Source organism: Hyperolius riggenbachi, chromosome 7 (assembly GCF_040937935.1).
Source record: "Hyperolius riggenbachi isolate aHypRig1 chromosome 7, aHypRig1.pri, whole genome shotgun sequence".
Taxonomy (NCBI): Eukaryota; Metazoa; Chordata; class Amphibia; order Anura; family Hyperoliidae; genus Hyperolius; species Hyperolius riggenbachi.
Window position 1 is genome coordinate 258,970,488 of NC_090652.1, and position 22,179 is coordinate 258,992,666.

General features: G+C 43.2%; 1 protein-coding gene across 1 annotated transcript in view; it reads left to right on the forward strand.

The window, feature by feature from the left end:
• STK39 (serine/threonine kinase 39) overlaps window positions 1-22,179 on the forward strand; it is an 827,935-nt gene that overhangs the window by 591,199 nt on the left and 214,557 nt on the right. Inside the window, exons 11-13 of the mRNA XM_068247051.1 lie at window positions 3,790-3,912; window positions 6,851-6,886; window positions 17,282-17,341. Coding sequence (XP_068103152.1) covers window positions 3,790-3,912; window positions 6,851-6,886; window positions 17,282-17,341 — 219 coding nt within the window. The remainder of the gene's footprint in view (window positions 1-3,789; window positions 3,913-6,850; window positions 6,887-17,281; window positions 17,342-22,179) is intronic.

Here is a 22,179-nt window from a genome sequence, read left to right on the forward strand (position 1 = left end):
TTAGTAGCATCATAGATAATCGATCTATAGATACATCACAGCGGGGCTTATTTCATTACTACAAATGTATTATTGCAAATTGAACACATTTAAACGCTCCACGATTAGATTTCCTCGGGCCGTTGACAAGCATATATTTCACCAATTAGGAAATGAGTTTTCCTTGCCAGGAGCGCACATTCGATGGGCCTGATTTACTGCGATCGCTGGAGAAATATAATGATCCTGCAAATCTCAGGCACGTTTTATTAGAGAATTTCTGCTATTAGATAGCAAGTGTGCCGTCCTGTCCAGGCTCATATATTGCTTGCAGCCCAAGCTCCGGAAAGGTTCTCTTTAAAGGGAATCTGAAGTGAAATTAAACTTATGATATAATGATTTGGATGTGTAGTACAGCTAAGAAATGGAACATAAGTAGCACAGATATGAGCGCTGCGTAATATGTTGGCACTTTATAAATACAATAAATAAATAATAAATATGAGTCTCATATTGTTTCCAGTATGGAAAGAGTTAAGAAACTGCAGTTGTTATCTATGCGAAAGAGCTTCTCTGAGCTCTCCGACCAAGCTTGGTTGGCTACAGTACTGTTTTCTGAAGCACTTATCTCAACCTTTCTCTGTTTCTTCTTTGTTTGAGGTTTTACTGCAGGAAATTTCAAAGGGGCATTAGCTCTGCTCTGTTTAATATGTTTCATAGTTTAAAATATAGAGTGTAGTCTGTAAACTGCAAATATTAAAGAATGATGCAATGTTATACAAAAAGCTTAACATTATAAAAATCAGACTCTTTTCTTTGCTACTATTGTTCTATAAATGATCTGTACTACACATACAATTAATTATGTCAAAATACGTTTTTTTTTTTCGCTTCAGTGTCACTTAAATAGGCAGCAAATGAACATTAAAACGTTATGTTAAACCAATTTTGCTGTAACAAAAAGTTTCCTTTTTTCAAAATAAAAAAAAAAATCTATTTCCCCAATTAGTAGATCTTCATCTCTTCCTCAACATGCTTGTACTGAGGTGATAATAAACTGATGAGATAAACAGTTGCATTGATCCTCCCTACTCCTAAAATTACTTTGTGAGATATCCCACCATGACCCCATCATCTACTGTTTTGTTTTCTCTGCTCGATGACAGTCTTTGAATTATGCCAGTGCTAAAATCTATGAACTATGGTTATTTTTCATCTTTTCCCTGCTCTCTTGAAATCGTTTCTGTGGGTTTCACTATTGTCTTAGGTCCTGATTGGAGAAAAAACTGTCACTTGCATACCTAAATTTTAACTCTTCCAGACAGGACAAAAAGGAGCACAGGCTGATTATTTGTATGCTAGGCACTGCACATATACTTGTTTATCTCATCAGTTTATTTTTACCTTAGTTTTTCTTTAACTTTGTGCAGACCGATGCAGATTAAATCTACGTCGGGCAGGTGGCGCTGCGGTTCTGACCGGACGTAAACTCTACGTCCCATTCACCGCTGCTCTCACCGCTTTCTACCAGCCGCAATGTGCTGCCCTGCCGCCTCTATGATGGCAGAGCACTGTGAGCCGGGCAGGAGCCGTGTTCATTGGCTCCCGGCCCTGTCAATACTGTAAGCCATTCCCATTGGCTTACATTGAGTGACAGGGTCAGGAGCCAACGAAAGCGTTCTGCTGTCATAGAGACGGCAGAGAGAGAAGCCTGCGGCGGAAACGACGGATTATTGAAGCAATTCGTCGGAATGCGGCGTTTTAGCGTACCAGCTCTGGTCCTTAAGGGGGCAGAGGCTGCTGGTACCGAAGTGGTTAAAGGGGAGTGTCCTGGGCTGGCTGGCATATGTTATTGAGAAGGAGATAAGGACAGGATGTAGCAATTGCTATACTAGTCGTGGTGGCTGCTATGAAGCCCCGGAGAGGGGTGGAGTTGTATAGTTAGGGTGATCCTTAATGTTTTCTTTACACACTATACATAGTATGTCGATGTTTGTTAATAATAATAATCTGAACATTTGCATAGCGCTTTTCTCCTGTTGGACTCAAAGCGCTCAAGAGCTGCAGCCACTGGGACGCGCTCAGGAGGCCACCCTGCAGAGTTAGTCTCCCTGCACACTGCAAATCCGTTTTACGATTCCAATTCCCATTTTCAATTCTGATTTTCCCTGAATACATTCAACAGAAAAATGGATCAAAAAATGCAGCATGCAGTAAAGATTAAAAATCGGAATCGGATGTAAAAAACGATTAAAACTCGGAATCGCATGCAGTGTGCAGGGAGCCTTAGAGAGTTTTGCCTTGAACTCCTTACTGAATAGGTACTGACCCTGGCCATGATTCAAACCCTGGTCTCCCATGTCAAAGGCAGTGCCCTTAACCAGTACACTATCCAGCAACCATGTTCCCCTGACCACTCATAATAATGAGGTAGGGGAACCTTCTGTTATAGGTCTGGGGAGCCCACCATCATTTTAGGTAACATTTTATGAATACAGGCACAGCTGGTAACATCTCCCGTGCTGACATCACTCACAATACCATACTAAGTATATGAATAGTGATACAATATAGTAGAGTAGATGACATGGGCGATAGACTGTCAATGCTGGAGAAAATATCTGATATAAAGGAATAGTCTACTTTGAAATGTAATTCCATATCTCACCCTGTCCATGCAGCAACCACCACAAGACAAATATACTATGCCCCTGGTCTGTCAAATAATTTTTTTTTATACTAGCCTGCATTTGCTGGCATCTCCTTGTACTAGCACCTATTATTCATTCCTCTAGCCACTAGGAGTCACTGTTGACATATGGGCTACTTGTTTAGTAATCTAGTGGGAAATCTCACTTTTTCTCACTTGTCTTCCCATATATATGCTTTGCAAATGCCATGTCAGTTTGTATGGTACAGTGTTGTCTGAAGATCAGCACATCTCAAAACCAAGTAGCCCTAATTTAACTTAAAAAATCATGTTATGGGATTGACGGAATAAGCCTCATTGTGATTTAGTGAGCGTTTGTGAGTTTGCAGTATTTTGTGTGGATTAGTGTGTAGTAATTAGTATTAATAATTCTTATATACTGTATATGATGTATGTGATGACTTCATTTAATAATAGGAAAATAACAACATTTAATATTTATAACTCACAGCCAGTGATGATTTATATTCTGGTATTCCAATTATTATATTCTGATATCAGAGCTGGCCTGAGTTATTTCTTTTCACTTCTCTTCCCAAGGGACATTTGCATTAGTGTAATAAAAAAAAGAAAAAACATGGGGGGGGGGGGGGGGGGGGGGGCTTGGGGGGCATTCTTCCAGGCGTACGAGGAGTACTGTTTTTTTGGTTTTTTTTTCACTGGAAAATTAGTCATGTTTTGCAGAGTAAGTTCGGTGGCTACACACAGGATTACATGGCTATTTGTAATATAAATAACGAGAACATTGATTGCTAGTTGAAGAATGATAAATAAATAGCCCAATCCACTATATCTTTCATTCATCTATTCACATTGAATGCCTCCAATTTGAAAGCAAAGCAGAACTGAACCTACTAACCTAAAATAGCCTATAGGTGCCATAGCCATATTGATGAGAATGCAGTCTATACTGTATATGCTTCGGCACTTAGTGGCAGCATTGACTGATAAGGTATTCTCTCTCTATGAATTGATGGCTATATTACTGAAACTCCCTGCCAAATGATGGACCTATTCTGAATCTAGATGACAGGGGCTCATTGTGTCTTGGACTTCCTCCTTAGCTATGGAATAATTATGGAACATTTCTGTCTTGCCAGGTTAGAAGAGTTCCTGGCTCCAGCGGCCATCTGCACAAAACAGAAGATGGCGACTGGGAGTGGAGCGATGATGAGTTAGATGAGAAATGCCCTGAATACAAAGATTCATTATCCAAAGAAAAGGTATGGTCACAGCAGAAGGACGACGCCCGAAACGTCGCGTGCCTCAGTTTGCTCTGTATGCTGTTAATGCAGTCATCTTGAAGAAGCCTTTTGTGTGCCGTCTCCAGTTTGTTATAGTACATTGGTGTTGCAGGAGTGGTGTCCCTGCAGGGGTCGTGCACCGACTTCCGGGTCTAGAGACATAGGCCTGTGGTGGTGTGGTGTGGAAAGTGTGATCACTTTGAATGGCCACAGCAGAGGTGTAACTAGGGAATGAGCCTTGTGTAGGGATATCAGTGGGGTGGGGAACAGTGATTGCAGCTGTGATCTGGATCCAGAGGACTCACAGAGGTCTTTCCTGAGCCACACCACCAGACTTTCATTGGCCACTGTGGGCGTAGGGATAGTTGCGTACATTTAAAAATAGCGCTGCAAAATAATGGCGCAGGGTGATGCGAGTAATGACATCTCGTTACTTACGTTAGTTAACACTCTAGGACATTTCTAAAACTTTAAATAATCTTGGTAACAAGATGTCATTACTGGCATCTAACATTATTATACCTGCTCCTGGTGATCAGGTCCTCTCCACTTCCTGGTCAGTTTGCAGGCGATTGGCTGGCTGCAGGCGTATGTATATGTACGGCGCCCATGAGTTGGGTGCAGCGTGTGCCGAATGATGGCTTACCCTGCTGATGTTCAAATTCCTGGTGGCGTAAATACTATTCCCCCTGCGAGTCTTGAACTACTCGGAGAAGGAAGTAATTTAGAGTCTGTTGATCCCCAGGAGCAGGTATATAGCGGTTCCCAAGCCAGACTCTATGCGGTTGGCGCCAAAAAGCACCTGCTTCGGTCTGGAGGACATCTGCAAACTAACCAGAAGTGGAGGAAACATGATCAGCGGGAGCAGGTGATGTATAATAGAGTCCCTGCCTACTCTCACACTAAATCCTCCTTCCACCACTCTATCTATGCCTAACACTAAGACCCCACCTGGTGCCTAACCTTTAACCATGCCACCCTGCTGCCAAACCTTAACCAACCCAACCCCCCCATGCCTAACTCTTAACCACTCCACCCTGATGACTAACCTTACTAAACCCAGCCTCCCCCCCCCATGATAACCCTTAACCACTCTACCCTGCTGCCTAACCATAACCTCACCCTACTCCCCCTCCCTTGCCCCCCCCCCCCCGATTACTTACCCTTAACCACTCCACGCCTGACTCCAAACCTTAGCCCCCTAAACAACCCCCCCCCCCCCCCCCCCCCTCATCACAGGAAATGGTAAAAGCCTCAGTTAGCAGCAGTGAACAGTCATTTTGGTGCTGGATAAATGGTGGGCACTGAGGTAAAGTGATTGGTTGCTATATTAACAGTTCACCAATGACAGCACTCTTTAAAATTTTTAGAGGGGACTAGACTATTCAGCCAATTACAAGGCGTCAGGTTGTAATGTGTGCTGTAATTGGAGAACTGTTCTCTATGAGGTTTCCCGGTGGATCACCTCAACCATACTAGTTTCCGAAGATTTTGCAAATTTTATGCAAATATACACATCTTAGAAATGGACCAATCAGTTGCAGCAGCTGCAAGCTTTCAGCCTCCTTTTTACTGAGAATTACTGTGAGACAGCCATTTCAAAAGTGAACATAGTGTGACTAATGGCATAATGTGTACATAAGAACTAAGGTATATTCATAAGGAATGGAAAAGGTTTACTCCAAGATTCATTGTAATAGCTGATATAAGGGGAACACATGTATTTAAAGAGACTCTGTAACTTTGAAAACATCCCCTGAGGAGTACTTACCTCGAGAGGGGGAAGCCTCTAGCCTATCAAGGCTTTCCCCGTCCACCTTCGTCCCACAGTGGTCTCGCTTGGCCCCCAAAACCACCGCTGACAAGGAAAGTCCGCTGTGGCGCAGGCGCTGTAGTTCCTGCAATATTTACCTTCATGGCTCCAGCGCAGGCGCAGTAGTTGCTCTCCGCTCTGGGCCAGGCAGAAATAGCTGAGCCCGATCGAGTCAGCTCTACAGCGCAGGCAAATTGTGCCTGTGCAGTAGAGCGGATCTGGTCGGGAATCGGTTATCTCCACCTGACTCCGAGCGGTGAGCTGTTATTGCACCTGCGCTGGTGCCAGGGAAGGTAAATATTTACATGGCCGCCGTTAGGGGACCGCTAGTGCTGCCATCGTGGGACGGAGGAGGATGGGGGAAGCCTCAATAGGATCCAGAGGCTTCCCCTTCCCAAGGTAAGTATTCCCCAGAGGACGTTCTTAAAGTTACAGGTCCTCTTTAACATCCTGGAGGTTTACTTTAATATTTGAACTTTGGATGGGTCTTTAGTGTTTGTATCATTTTGGGTGTTAAAGGACAACTGAAGCAAGAGGGATATGGAGGCTGACATATTGATTTCCTTTTAAGCAATACCAGTTGCCTGGCATCCTGCTTATCCTCTGCCTCTAATACATTTAGCCATAGACCCTGAACTAGCATGCAGCACATCAGGTGTTTCTGACATTATTGTCAGATCTGACGAGATTAACTGTATGCTTGTTTCTGGTGTTATTCAGACACTACTGCAGCCGAATAGACCAGCAGGGCTGCCAGGCAACTGGCATTGTTTAAAAGGAAAGATCTATGGCAGCCTCCATGTTCTCCTCACTACAGTGGTCCTTTAATGGTAAAGGATTGCGTGAGGAGAGGGAAAAGGGGAACAAAGCCTGGCACTAAGAGCTTCTGGTGCTTGGTGGCCACCAATGAAAGCTAAATTACCTGCCTCTATTTTGATTGGGATTTTAGGCTGGCCAGTGTGGGTTGTGGATTTAGTAGCAGGGTGCTTGTAATTGTACTGCATATGATATGACAATTCCAAAGTGATCATCATTAGCTTTATGTACAAATACCTACTGGGACTCCAATATTTAATTTCATCTTTATTTTTTTTTCCATTTTAGTCCAGAAGAATTGATGATGACAGTGAAAATGCAGAGGTAAACGTCTAAAACAAAAATGAAGCAGTATTTTCCAAATCTTCATGTTAAAGAACAAGCGGCACCCATGCTAACCTAGAAATAAAAAACACATATATAAGTAGATAAATACTACTTCTACTTGCATAACAGATTTATTGTGCTATCCACGTAATGATTCCTGTGAATTTTATAAAGGAAAAGCAGAAAATCCTATTCTAGGCAGTGGCCATCTTGCCAAGCTAATGCTGACATCATATCCTCCCTGACTCTTGTTTTCCCCCCTCCCTTCTCTTGCTCATTGTGTATTCATTAGCTGCCCTCCTCCCAGAGTCTTCAGACACGCCCACTGAGGGGTATACTAACAACTGCACTTTTTTCTATTTACACATCCAATCACTGAGTCGCCTCAGCCTTGCTTGTAAATACAAGTGAGCAGAGGTGTTTCTGATAAGCAGCTGGCAGGGAAATAAATGGAAGAGGAGGAAAATATTATAAGTAAAAATAACTCCCAGCATTCAACTCTTTGGCACTGTTTGGCACTAGGGCCAGTGCTCATAAAGTATGTGATAACTCAAAACCATAACAGCAGAAAAGGTTTTGCAAGTTTTGAATGCAGGATTAGCATCTTTATCACTTAATACACTCAGACCAGTTGCTGTTGAAATTTGATTTTTATGGTGTCAATACCGCTTTACTACAACAATTGTTTAATACACAGCGATGTAGGGAGACTACACAATAGTACATACGTACTAAAGCAATACAAAGCAATACAAAGGCATATATGCCTTTTTTGCTACACGTCATTTTGGCGAAGGGTGCCGCACAAATTCCGGCGGAGTTAATTACTATTCCCCCTACGAGTCGTAGCAGCTTGGAAGGGAGAAGTAGTTTGGGGTCCGGCGATTGCATGATGTCTATGGCAACACCCAGGTCAGGCACAACGGGGGAAGATTGCGTGCCAAAATGACCTGCATGATAAAAAGGTACCATTTTATTTAAATTGTCAACAATACTTTCTATAAAGGAAAGTAATTAAGTAGATACACCCAAGGCAAGAATACATTCATATAGAATAGCCCGTTGGATTGTGCAAGGTCCATCAATTAGGGTATACAGTCTAGGTTCTCAACACATGTAATGGTACACATACCCCTTAGGTTTGTTTTAGAGTTTACTCAAATGTAGCATAGTTAGTGAGCTTTGAAATAAACAGAATAATAAATGATGTATGAATAAGTAAAAAAAAATAATAATAAAAAAAAATATATATATATATATATATATATATATATATATATATATATATATATAATCCAGAGGGGTCAGCAGCTCCCACGATCCAAACGTTCTTTGTGTGCACGCAACTGGGGTGGCCCAATTCCCACAGGAACAGATAAGAAACAACGAAAAGTTGCAGCACACTGCTGTTTTATTTGAGCTTCACACAGGTTAAACAGACAGACAGTTTCGGCTGTCCCCAGCCTTTTTCAATGCCATTGAAAAAGGCTGGGGACAGCCGAAACTGTCTGCCTGTACAACCTGTGTGAAGCTCAAATAATAAAAGAGCAGTGTGCTGCAACTTTTTGTTGTTAAGACAGTGTATTATATTGTTTTTTGCTTCAAATGTCGTGCTAGGGCTTATTTTCAGGGGATATCTTATATTTCTATGAACACACAGGTTCCTGTGCTGTGTGTCGTCCTGCCTTCCCCACTGTGCCACCTCTTCCTCTGCTGGATCCACCTATTGTGCTCTTCTGTGTTCTACTTGTACCTTTAGTGTCGACCTGGTGTCCCCCTCTGTACTCGTGTCCTCCTCTATCCCCTAAACTCCTTTGTCCCATGTAACCCAATGTAACCCTGTGTCCTCAGTTGTCCCCATGCATCCTTCTCTTACCCCTAGCTCCCTGTCGCACTGTCCCCTGTGTCCTGCAATGTCCCCCTAATCCTCTTCTTCCCCCCAGCTTCATGCTGCAGTGACCCCGATCTTCAGCCTATGGGGAAGAAGTACGACAACCTGCTTTCTACTGGAGCCGATGATCTTGTAGGCGGTACCATGGCTCCATTATTGGACCGATCACTGCACTCGCTGAGTAGCAACGGGTCCAGTGATTAGCCCAATGATGGAGCCTTGATCCTGCCCATGAGACCATCGGCTCCAATAGAAACACAAGTTGCCATACTTTTCCCCCTTATTGCCACTAGGGCTTACTTTCGGGGTAGGGCTTATATTTTGAGGTTGCTCGAAATTCCTGCTAGGGCTTACTTTCAGGGGATGTCTTAATTTCAGGAAAAGAGGGTATATACTGTGTATATGTAATATACAGTGGTGTGAAAAACTATTTGCTCCCTTCCTGATTTCTTATTCTTTTGCATGTTTGTCACACTTAAATGTTTCTGCTCATCAAAAACCGTTAACTATTAGTTAAAGATAACATAATTGAACACAAAATGCAGTTTTAAATGATGGTTTGTATTATTTAGTGAGAAAAAAACCCTCCAAATCTACATGGCCCTGTGTGAAAAAGTGATTGCCCCCCTTGTTAAAAAATAACTTAACTGTGGTTTATCACACCTGAGTTCAATTTCTGTAGTCACCCCCAGGCCTGATTACTGCCACACCTGTTTCAATCAAGAAATCACTTAAATAGGAGCTATCTGACACAGAGAAGGAGACCAAAAGCACCTCAAAAGCTAGACATCATGTCAAGATCCAAAGAAATTCAGGAACAAATGAGAACAAAGTACTGTAATTGAGATCTATCAGTATGGTAAAGGTTATAAAGCCATTTCTAAAGCTTTGGGACTCCAGCGAACCACAGTGAGAGCCATTATCCACAAATAGCAAAAACATGGAACATTGATTAACCTTCCCAGGAGTGGCTGGCCGACCAAAATTACCCCAAGAGCGCAGAGAAAACTCATCCGAGAGGCCACAAAAGACCCCAGGACAACATCTAAAGAACTGCAGGCCTCACTTGCCTCAATTAAGGTCATTGTTCACGACTCCACCATAAGAAAGAGACTGGGCAAAAACGGCCTGTATGGCAGATATCCAAGGCGCAAACCACTTTTAAGCAAAAAGAACATTAAGGCTCATCTCAATTTTGCTAAAAAAAACATCTCAATGATTGGCAAGACTTTTGGGAAAATACCTTGTGGACCGACGAGACAAAAGTTGAACTTTTTGGAAGGTGCGTGTCCCATTACATCTAACTGTAACACAGCATTTCAGCAAAAGAACATCATACCAACAGTAAAATATGGTGATGGTAGTGTGATGGTCTGGGGTTGTTTTGCTGCTTCAGGACCTGGAAGGCTTGCTGTGATAGATGGAACCATGAATTCTACTGTCTACCAAAAAAATCCTGAAGGAGAATGTCCGGCCATCTGTTCGTCAACTCAAGTTGAAGCGATCTTGGGTGCTGCAGCAGGACAATGACCCAAAACACACCAGCAAATCCACCTCTGAATGGCTGAAGAAAAACAAAATGAAGACTTTGGAGTGGCCTAGTCAACGCCCTGACCTGAATCCTATTGAGATGTTGTGGCATTACTTTAAAAAGGTGGTTCATGCTAGAAAACCCTCAAATAAAGCTGAATTACAACAATTCTGCAAAGATGAGTGGGCCAAAATTCCTCCAGAGCGCTGTAAAGGACTCGTTGCAAGTTATCGCAAACGCTTGATTGCAGTTATTGCTGCTAAGGGAGGCACAACCAGTTATTAGGTTCAGGGGGCAATTTCTTTTTCACACAGGGCCATGTAGGTTTTGAGTTATTTTTCTCACTAAATAATAAAAACCATAATTTAAAACTGCATTTTGTGTTTAATTATGTTATCTTTGACTAATAGTTAACGGTTTTTGATGAGCAGAAACATTTAAGTGCGACAAACATGCAAAAGAATAAGAAATCAGGAAGGGGGACAGTAGTTTTTCACACCACTGTATATATATATATATATATATACATATACAGTATATACACATTTTTTACCTAAAGGCATAATAGAACATTACTTAGACTCAAATATTAAATATTCCTAAAACATCTACTGTATATGTTATGCACACTAGTGGACACTTGCAGTAGTTACTGTACTTAGTATGGTCGAAGACATCTGTCCATCAAGTTCAATCAGAAAATAACTGTCCTGAACCCACACATATCCCAGCTGATCTAGAGGTAGGCTAAAAATGTTTATAGGCTTTGGCCAATTAGCCTTAAAAGGGAAAAATTCCTTCCCAACTCCAGGTGGCAATCGGATAAATCCCTGGATCAACTCTGCTGGGAATGAACTAGTAATTATAGCCATGAATGTCCTTCAGTGCAAGGAAAGCATGCAAGCCCTCTTTAAATGCAGAAAGAGACTAAGGGCTCGTTCCCACTATCGCGAATCTGCATGCGTCCAACGCATGCAGATCCGCACATGTAATGCAAGTGGATGGGCCTGTTTCCACTGTAGCGTTGTTGAGGTGCGTTTTTTTCAGCGTGAAAAAAACGCACAAAAGAGCCAACGATTTCGCCTGCGTCGGGAATCCGTGCGAATCGCCGCTAATGTATTTAATAGTAAAAACGCATGCGTTTGTTACATGCGTTTTTACCCGCGATTTTGCGTGCGATTTCGCACCTTTTTCAATTTTATTTAGCCCTGGCAGTGTCATGGTTAATTTCGCATGGCACCCTGCCATGCGAAATCGCATGCGAAATCGCGGGTAAAAACGCATGCGTAAACGCATCCGCATGCGTTTTTACAAGCGTCGGAATGCGGCCGAAATCGCGTCGCAACAGTGGAAACAAGCCCTCAGAGTTTGCCATAACTACTTCCTGTGGTCATATATCCCACATTTTAACCTCTTACTTTAAAGTACCCCTTAGGAAGGATAGGACATGGCTACTGCAGCCCCATCATCTAGGAAACCCATCTTTCCTAAAGGAATTCATGCTATAATAATGTTGAGAACCACTGGAATATGGCACACAGAGACAAATGTGGAATTCCAGACCAACCAATAAATAAAATATATGGAATTGTATTGGTCATGGTGCCACTAAGGTTGGCCATCTAAATGCAAAAATTCAGTTCAGTGGTAAACTTTCTATCATATGTTGTGGCCGGAGGCCTTCCCCCTCAGAGCACAAATGGGAAAAAGAGGCACCCAGGTTTGACAAAACTAAGTTAAAAGCAATGATAAAATAGAGAACGGGATGGGGTGGATTACCTCAATGATGACAGTCTTGTAACAGACAAAAATAATTGTATTAGTACGACACCCCAACACGTGGGTCAGAACCCCCCCCCCCCCCCCTTCCCCAGGCCAGTAACAGTGCTGAAGTATATATAGCCAATAGCATGGAGCACCCTTATATAGTCAATAGCATGGGGTAAGCCACCCAATCCCTTTCTCGATTTTATCATTGCTTTTAGCTTAGTTTTGTCAAACCTGGACACCTATTTCCCCCCACACACACCGTTGCAGGAGGGGCCTAAAGAGACCCCACATGATTTATATCATTGTGGTAGCCTGCAATTATCATTGAGGAGAACAACCACTTTCAAGTCCTACTTGGGAGACCTTGAGTGGAGTCGGGTTTATTGTCTCCACCTGCTTCCTTTGGTCAGTTGCCCCACTGCAACCCACTTTTGTGAATAGCCGTTTACTCTACTACTCAACATAACTTCCTGCTTTACCTATTTATACATATATACACCCCCACCATTGCACGTTCCCCCTTAGAGCAGAGCTTTTCAACCTTTCCAGAAATTGTACCACTTTTATCCCATGAAAATTTTCAAGTACCACCAGTGATTTTGCAAGATGTCAACAACTCAATAAGTGAAAAAAAAAAAAGATAAAGTGTGCACGCTTCTTATTATTTATTGTATTTATAAATCACCAACATATTATGCAGCGCTGCCCCAGTATAGGTACAAAATTGCCCCAGTATAGGTAGTATGCTGCCCCCATTATAGGTAGTATACTGCCCCAGTATAGGTAGTATGCTGCCCCCATTATAGTTAGTATGCTGCCCCCAGTATAGGTAAAAATTGCCCTGAGTATAGGTAGAATGCTGCCCCCATTATAGGTAGCATGCTGCCCCCAGTATAGGTAGTATGCTGCCCCCAGTATAGGTAGTATGCTGCCCCCAGTATAAGTAGTATTGTGCCCCCAGTATAGGTAGTATGATTCCCTATTATAGGTAGAAAATTGCCGCGAGTATAGGTAGTATGCTTCCCTAATTTAGGTAAAAAATTGCCCCCAGTATAGGTAGCTCACCTGGCCCTTCAGACCTTCAGATCAGCGCGGCGACAATCAGACCTTCAGATCAGCACGGGACCCAAGCGATACCCAGCAACTGCGCAAATCACTTCAAATCCAGGAAGTGACGAGTGACTTCCGCATCTGAAGTGGGCTTGGATCCCGTGCTGATCTGCAGGTCTGACGGGGAGGGAGGGACGGCAGGCTGTGGAGAACGGTGCCATGGCAATGGGCGGCGTCACCGAGTTAGAGAAGGGAGAATGATCCGCCCGGTGCGTACCACCTGGCCAGCTGCGAAGCACCACCGGTGGTACGCTTACCACGGGTTGAAAAGCCCTGCCTTAGAGAACACCACAATTATTTATGTAGTACGAAACCTCCAAGGGCATTACCAGTGCAATTATCTGTACCCGCTGAAACTGAGAGTGACAAATGGGGTGCAGCAGCAAAGCCCCAATGACAGGCTAATGGTGAAAGTATGCATTTGCTAATGGTAAGATGCATTTGCTTGAAGATGGCCATCCAGTGGCAAGCCTAGGGTTGGCGATTGCATTTGGTAGAGCTCCTCCCCTATCCAGGAGAGGAAGTGTTTAGAATATTTATTAAAATCGCTTGTTATACCCCGCTCCCATCATGCTTTGCAATCTAATGGTAGCGTCCGCCACTTATTCCTGGTGTCAGAATCTTGAAAGTTTTAACGAGATTAACAGTTGAGATATTAGGAAAACCTTGAGTAAATAATATTTTAAAACTCTGTAACAAAAAAAGTGGCAATGTTGACAACAAACATACATTTTTCATTGTATATTTTATTTCTTCCTGGACTTGGCCTTTTAGTCTAAATGGGAAATCACTTGACTGTGTATATTTTTTTTCTGCTGGTTTTTCTGTAGAGAATTTTAATTAGTGTCATTGTAACTTTTAATTACTGATGAAGGCAAAGCAGTCCCCAATCACGCCCCAGCAAAGATTCCCAATGACAGATAAACTGCTTAGTCACCAAATCCTTCTGTTATAAAAACCGTAAATGCAATTTCAGCGCAAAAAAAAATGCCATTGTGCGAAACAGAGACAAAATAAACATGGAAATCAAACAATCTGGGTGCAAAATGGCTCTGTGGCTTTGCTGGACTATTAAGAGCACTTGGCGAATGGCGATTAAAATGCCATTTACACAAACGTTATCATCACATTAAGCTGTAGCGGCAAAGTGGAAACAAAATTATATATTAGACCTTTTCTTACATTTTGGCAGCTTTTGTTTTCACGTTATAATATTTATAGCTGAACTCCAAGCGAATATGGAAAAAAAAGCACTTAATTCAATAATGCATTCAGAAAGAAAAATCACTAAATACATTTCTGAATGTATAACTGAATTAAAGGGTATTGATTTTTTTTTTTTTTTTAGAATACATTCTAACTAAGAAAAGTCAGTATCTTGTGTTTCCATGGAAATACAGGCAAGCAACAGGCGAAGCCACAACATGGAGGGCACAGTGAAACTTGGAATACAATAAAAGACGCTTTCACATATCTTGGAGGGAGGTGGAAATCTCCTTTAACTCTTTGGCAGCCATATAAAGTAAAACTATTTGGCTGCAGTGCCGAATTCTTCCTGTCTCTGAGGAAGTGTACCTTCTCCAGCCTGGCAGGCTCGGCATGGTATGCAGAGTGGGCAGCAGAGAGCTTTTATGTTTACCTGTCTGGACAGCTGGATCGACTTCTTCTTCCTTCACCGCTGCAGCGACGTACACCCGGCAGGCCTTCTTGGTTCTGATCACATGATATGACATGTGATCGGGAGCCAGGAGACCATGTCAGTATTACATGTATTCTTCCATGAATCCTCTTCCACCACTGGGTGTCGCTGTAATGCTGACATGGTCTCCTTGACCCCAATCACATGTTATATCATGTGATCAGATGTAATCAGGACCTAGAAGACCTGCCGGAAGTTTAGAGCCGCCGCTGGCGGAGGAAAAGAGGCTGTCCGGAACAGGTAACTATAATTAAACCCTGCCACCTGCTCATTTGACTGCACTAGACAGCCAATCTAAATTAACTGGCAAAGGCTTGCTTTGCACAGCAGTCTTCAAATGAAACATTTTTCTAGTGGGTTAAAGGGGAACTGAAGAGAGAGGTATATGGAGGCTGTCATGTTTATTTCCTTTTAGACAATACCAGTTGCCTGGCAGCCCTGCTGATCCTCTGCCTCTAATACTATTAGCCATAGCCCCTGAACAAGCATGCAGCAGATCAGGTGTTTCAGTGGTTCAGACTTATAAGTCTGATCTGACAAGACTAGCTGCATGCTTGCTTCTGGTTTTAATCAGATACTACTGCAGAGAAATAGACCAACAGGGCTGCCAGGCAACTGGTATTGATTAAAAGGAAATAAACATGACAGCCTCCATATACCTCTCTCTTCAGTTCCCCTTTAATACAAGCTTAAACTAACTTTTCATTGGCTTTTCATCTCTGCCATATGCGAATACTCTCTACTATCTCACCTAGCTAGCCAGAGCTGCATAATTATTGTCTTTGTGCCATGAGTACATGGGGGGAGGGATCTCAAGGGCCCACCTGGGGGTGGTATTTGGGGGCAGGGCAAACACAGAGCTATGATTGGTGGTAACATCTTACATCTCCAGCCAATGTGCATGCCTCCTCTGTCTTATGTAGTCTGTGCACCCGATCTACATGGCTTTTTACCCTACTGCTTTCATGACCCGTCAGCATGTGAAGTCAGTCCAATCATGCTCGAAGGAAAGAGTCATGTGGTTTGGGAAGACTTAAGGAGACTGGTGCATGCTGATCAAGCAGGAGGAAGAAGCACTATGATAGGACAGGTGAGTCCATACTCTATCAAATGAACTAGATCATTTGATTCTCAAGGGGACCAGGGGAAAATACCCTAATATATGTAAATAATGTTAGATATATACTATTGGTCTTTTAAAGACAACCCACATTCTGAGTAATACTCTCTGTACTGAGCTCCCCTTGCAGAGTAATCCGCAGCAGAAGAGGCCGGCTCACTTACTCCGCAGGCAACCACAGCGAGCAATGACGTCTTCTTTCCCTTCTGGTTTCCTCTAGTACTGGCTTCTCCTGATTGGCTTATCACACATGACCGGCACTAGGGGAAGCCATGAGTGAGAGAAGGCTCCCTTGAAGGAGCGCATGCAATAAGTGAGCTGCCGCTTCTGCTGCAGATTACTGTGCACAAGGGAGCACAGGAGAGGAGGAGGACACAAGGTGGACAGAGGAGGACACAAGGGGGCAGAGAAGGACACAAGGAAGACAGATAAAGACACAAGGGGGAAAGAAAATGATGGGGGGGGGGGCAGAGGAGAAAATAAGGGGTACACAAGAGGACACAAGGGTGGCACAAAAGGTACAAGGGAGACACAAAAGGTGCAAAGGGGACATAATAATTGAGGCGGATTGGGGGGAGAAGATCCTCAAGAAGCCCCTGCACCATGAATGCACAAGGTTTGGTATATTTTTTTTCCTGGTTTTTGTCCTCTAAACCTTATCGTCAGGAGCATCTTATGGTCGGAAAAATGCGCTATCTTTAAGATTTTTGCTGTGCATAAAGATAAGTATCTTTTGCCGTTTGCGTATGACCATGTGTAATAATATTGTGTGTGGTGTGTGCTCTGGTGGGGTGGAACCACCACACCTGACCATCACCTACTCACCCAAAAATGGCGAACCTTTGGTTTCAAAAGTTTTAGAACTCCTGCCTTACCGGGTCACTTTAAACAGGAAACATTATATAGAAAAGCAGTTGTATAGATGCTACATCAAAATTCCATTTAATCTGTAAAAAAATATTAAGACTATGCACTCAATGAAATTAAACTGTATCATACATATAATGGCCTTCTTTTCCTATTCATGTATACATCTTCTGCTGCATTATAGAGGGGGATATAGTGTATGCAATTATGTTTGGAGGATGCTTATGTATATGAACGCGTAACCGGTGAATATAATCTTGTTTCTAGAAATGTGAAAACAGGCCTGTGACAGTGCTGGGTAATCACTTACTGCATTTAAGACTTTTTTGCCATCACAAAGCATTAGTGTTAAGCAGGTGTTTATTATGCTAGTTTTAATGCTTCGCCCTTTTCCTCTGACGCAGACTTCCACAGATAGCAATATGCAAACTCGATTGCAGAATATGACCATACAAGATTCTCAGGTAAGCAGCAATCTCCCACATCTCTAGCAACCTCTAAATAATTCAATAAGAAATTCATCTGGTCTTGTAATGTACTTCTTTTAGGAGGTCATAAATATATTATAAAAAGGACTGTATAGCCGCTATATAGCTGAAAGGGAAATTCGATAGGAAAGTATAGCACATCCACAGTAGGTTTGGCCTTGATGTATTTGGAAGAAAATCAAGATACTGGTGGAAAGGCTACTTGCCTGGCTGCTGTGCGAGATCTCTGCCTCTGATATTCTCTGAAACACCAGTGCAGATCAGGGGAGTAGCTAGGAATCATGGGGCCCCATAGCAAAATATTGATTCCCTCCCCCCAAAAAATTATAAGGTACCCTTGTGCCTCAGGTACCCCCCCTGCCAACCCCACCCCCTCTCAAAAGGTAGCTAGAGATACCCTTCTGTATAGGTGACCAGATTAGCCCCACAGTATAGGTAGCCCAGGTCCCACAGTACTGTATAGGTGTCCAGATCAGCTCCACCTCCATATGCAGAGTAGCGAGCAGGGGGGTGCTGTAACGAAGTGACAGACCACTCCAGTCTGCACCTCTACAATCTACCCTCCCCAAGCACCCCTTGTCTTGAGGACGCAGGGAGAAAGGTAGATCATCGGTGGAGCATGGGGAGGTATGTCACCTCTTACTAGTGCTCCGCCAGCTTACACTGCACCTTATGGCGCTTGCCGTGAGTCTCCATGAGGCCTACAGTGGACCCCCTTATTACCGGCCAAGACAACGAGGCTGCCCTTGGTTTCGGGGCCCCATGGCAACTGCTATGACTGCTATGGTGATCCCTACACCACTGACCCTAATCTATCAAGGCTTGTGCCTGGAAACTGGAAGAAATGCAGAGCAGTGGTTAGGTCAAGATCAAGGATGCTGATTGGTCAATCTAAGCAGCTGCTCCACTTTTGTTCCAGTTTATGTCATGTTGTTAATAAAGCTGTCCAGTTTCTCTAGAGGAACTTACCAAGTTTCAAATTGAATTGCAGGCAAAAATGTAAAAATCAGTTTATTGGGTGAACAGGTTATATACTGCCTCAAGAAGCTCCACCTGTCCTTGCTATATCTGTTCATTTAGGCGCTGGCTACACCAGGCGTTCCCAAAAAGCGCAATGTAAGTTTGCAGTTATGGAGCATTAGTTGCTTCACTTGGGTGCAGGGGATCAGGTACAACAGGTGCTACCATAGACTGCAATACAAATTTGTGGCTAAGGTGTGCGAGGTGCTTTGCTTGGGTGCCAGGAAGCGAGCAGTCAACAGTGGTGGTGGGGTTCAGCTATCAGTAGTAGTAGTAGGTAATTTACCTCATGAGGTAATGACATTTAGCAATTCTGGTAGGTCTTAGTCAAGTTTTACCTCATGCGGTAAATTTTGAGGTAATTTGTGAGGCAATTTGCATTAATTTTACTGAAAAAAATTATTCTAATAGAAATTAGGGAGCATGTTAGCACATCATTTACAGATCAGTTTAAGACCTGCCTGTACCTGGAGGTAAAGTCAATTTGTATGCATTTTGCTCTTTTAGTGGAGTTCCACTTCAGGCTGTGTAATAGAAAAGAATAGTAGAAATAAAACTCCAAATATGTACAGCATTTTTTTATAGGGGATGCCTACAAATATACTTTTCATAGGTTGCTATATAATCAAATACACCTCCTCTGCCCCCCTCCCCCGCCCCCCTAAAAAAAACATCTTACAAAGACTATCCTAACTTATGGAAGACAATTACAGACTGCTAATATTTATTTACTGCATGCTCACCGCTGAAATACCTCATGTTTTACCTCACTTTATGCATTTACCTCACTTAATGCATTTATCTCATGTCTTATCTCATGAGGCAATGGTGTGTTGCATTTTGTCCATTCCTAGTAGCTGGGGGGTTGCAGGAGAAGAACAGAAGCTGTTCGGCAGTTAGGCATGCACACATCTGGTCCAGAGTTCTCTTCCACTTATAATTCTACCTGCACTTGGAGAGATTTCAAAAAGATACTTTTTTTAAAAGATTGATTTTCAAAATGATGATATTTGCTTTGCTGAAAATCAGGTACACAGCCGAAGAAGAGAAAAAGAGACTATTTCACGATCCCATCATAAGTACAATTTTGCCTTTTTAAAATTTCACCTTCACACAGGAGCGAGAAGCCACATCCATAATGCATCACTTCAGGAAAGCGTGTGGAATACATAAAGCATTATTTTGTAGCCCTAAAAGCCTAAAAGTACATACAGGACCCTACAGAAAGTCTCTGCACTCACCCCGTACTATACGGGATGTGTAGGAGCGTCTACCCAACCCAAAATTACCGTGTATATGAGCAGCTAAGATATGAGAATTCTAAAGGAAAAGGCCAGTTCTATTACTATATATAGGCAGTTCTTGGTTTATGAATGAGATATGGAGTGTAGGCTTGTTCTTAAAGAAACTCTGACATAACATTCAATAAAAATGTGTTTTCCTACTTTTTATTATGCATACAGTTACCATATTTGCTTTTGTGTAATTAATAAAAATGTCTGTTTACAAATTACAAGGTCCGAAAGCTGCCATTGCATTTTATTACATAGCAAAGAAATGAACAGCGCTACTTAAAAACAGATAAGTGCCTACCTGCAAGAGAGTGCAAGCCCCACTTGTGGGGTCGAATACACACCGAGCATACACATGACCTGTCTACCACTAGAACAGGATGTTGGTTTCCTGTAACAGCTTGCATGCAACTTGTTAAGTACTCGTCCCTCCCACTGCGGAGAAGTCATCCCCCTATGGGAGTGGACCTAACACTAACTAAATCCTAACTTATGCATATGCATAGCCTGGGTGCGCTACTAAATAAAATCGAAAATTGCGCAAAAGGTGGATCAGCGCATCACCAGGCCGCCTCCGAATGGCCTACAATCAGAGGTGATCCACCTTTTGTGCAATTTTCAATTTTCGATTTTATTTGGTAGCGCACCCAGGCTATGCATATGCATAGGTTAGGATTTAGTTAGTGTTAGGTCCCCTCCCATAGGGGGATGACTTCTCCACAGTGGGAGGGACGAGTACTTAACAAGTTGCATGCAAGCTGTTACAGGAAACCAACATCCTCCAGTGGTAGACAGGTTATGTGTATGCTAGATGTGTATTTTACCCCACAAGTGGGGCTTGCACTCTCTTGCAGGTAAGCACTTATCTGTTTTTAAGTAGCGCTGTTCATTTCTTTGCTATGTACTAATTTAATTCGTTTTTGGTCAGCTGCTCCCACTTAGCAGCCTTGCTGTTGGTGTATATGCAGAGCTTCTGTTTGGGTTCAAGGTGCGTTTGCAGTTTCTGGGGGGGCTCAGCGCACCTCTGATTGTAGGCCATTCGGAGGCGGCCTGGTTATGCGCTGATCCACCTTTCGCGCAATTGCATTTTATTGCATAGCTGCTGTGTTTATAGATTAAAAGCTATCTAGTTATCACTTCTCATCTGCACACATACTAGAAGCAGAGAAAGCTCAGTTTCGGCATGTTGCTAAAGTTTTCTAAATGTATCTGGCAAAGGAGTGTAAACAAAGGATAATGTTATAACCTCTCTGGATGTGGTCAGAAGCTTTCCACTGAGGAACAAAGTGCTTTGTTTAACTGTTTGAATGCTGTTCTGCTACAATTTTTTTTGTGGTAGTAGGTTTAACCACTTGACCACAGCGCTAACCCCCCCTAAAGACCAGGCTGTTCATTGCAGCACTGGGCTGTGCAGGCTTTTCAGTCTCCTGCACAGCCCAGCTAAAGAGCACAGCGATTGGACTCATCTCCTTTTTTTGTCCCTAAGGGGACATGCCGCTGGAGGGGTCCGATCGCTGCAGCAGTTTGTATTTTTTTTCCTTAGCCTCTACGAGGCTCTATCTCCCTCCCTCCTCCCTCCCTCCCCTTTCCTCCTCCCCTCTGGTGTCTAAATTGGAACAGGACGGCGATCCGTCCTATTCCGCCTCTTATAGGCATCAGCCTATGAGAGGACGGCGCTCCCCGGCCAATCAGAGGCCGGGGATCGCCGATCTCGTACAGCGCTGCGGCCCCTGGCAGTGCTGTACGCTTGTAAACAAAGGGAATTTCTTTCCCCTTACATTTACAAGCAGCTTGCTAGCCGCGATCGGCGGCTAGCAGGCTGTTCGCGGAAGTCCGCTCCGTAAACGGGCAGGGAACGATCGCGCATGTGCGCGGCCATTCCCTGGGAAACTGCAGCCCCAGGACTTGACGCCAATTGGCGTTAGACGGTCCTGGGGCTGCCGCCGCGTTCACTCCTATTGGCTTGAGGCGGTCCTTAGATAGTTAAAGTGAACCAGAGATGAAAATAAACTAATCAGATAAACAATTAGATCTGTCCTTCTACTCCTAAAATGACTCTTTTAGATATCTCAAGGTTTAATGTTTCTCAAGGTTTAATATTTCATAGTCTCTGCTCAATTGCAGTGTCTCAAGAGTCTCAGAATTAAAATACATGAACTATTGACCTTTTTATCTTTTTCTCTCACAGTAAAAAGCCCAGGTATCTGCTTAGGAAAGCTGTAATTTATCAGTGAGCCGACTGAGTCCTGACTGGAGAAAAACTGTCAGTTCCAAAGCTAATTATAAACTCTTTCGCAACACGTACGATTGCACGCCATCTGCACTACTATGCACTGCAGATCCCATTCGCTACAGTGAATGGGATCTGCGCTGCGATTCCCAAAAATGCATGCAGCAGCGCGATGGCGCCTCGCACTGCTGTGCAGCACATATGATGGGAACGGTAGAAGGGCTGTCTATGCCCTCTACCGTTCTTGTGTGTCGCACACTATACATGCTGCC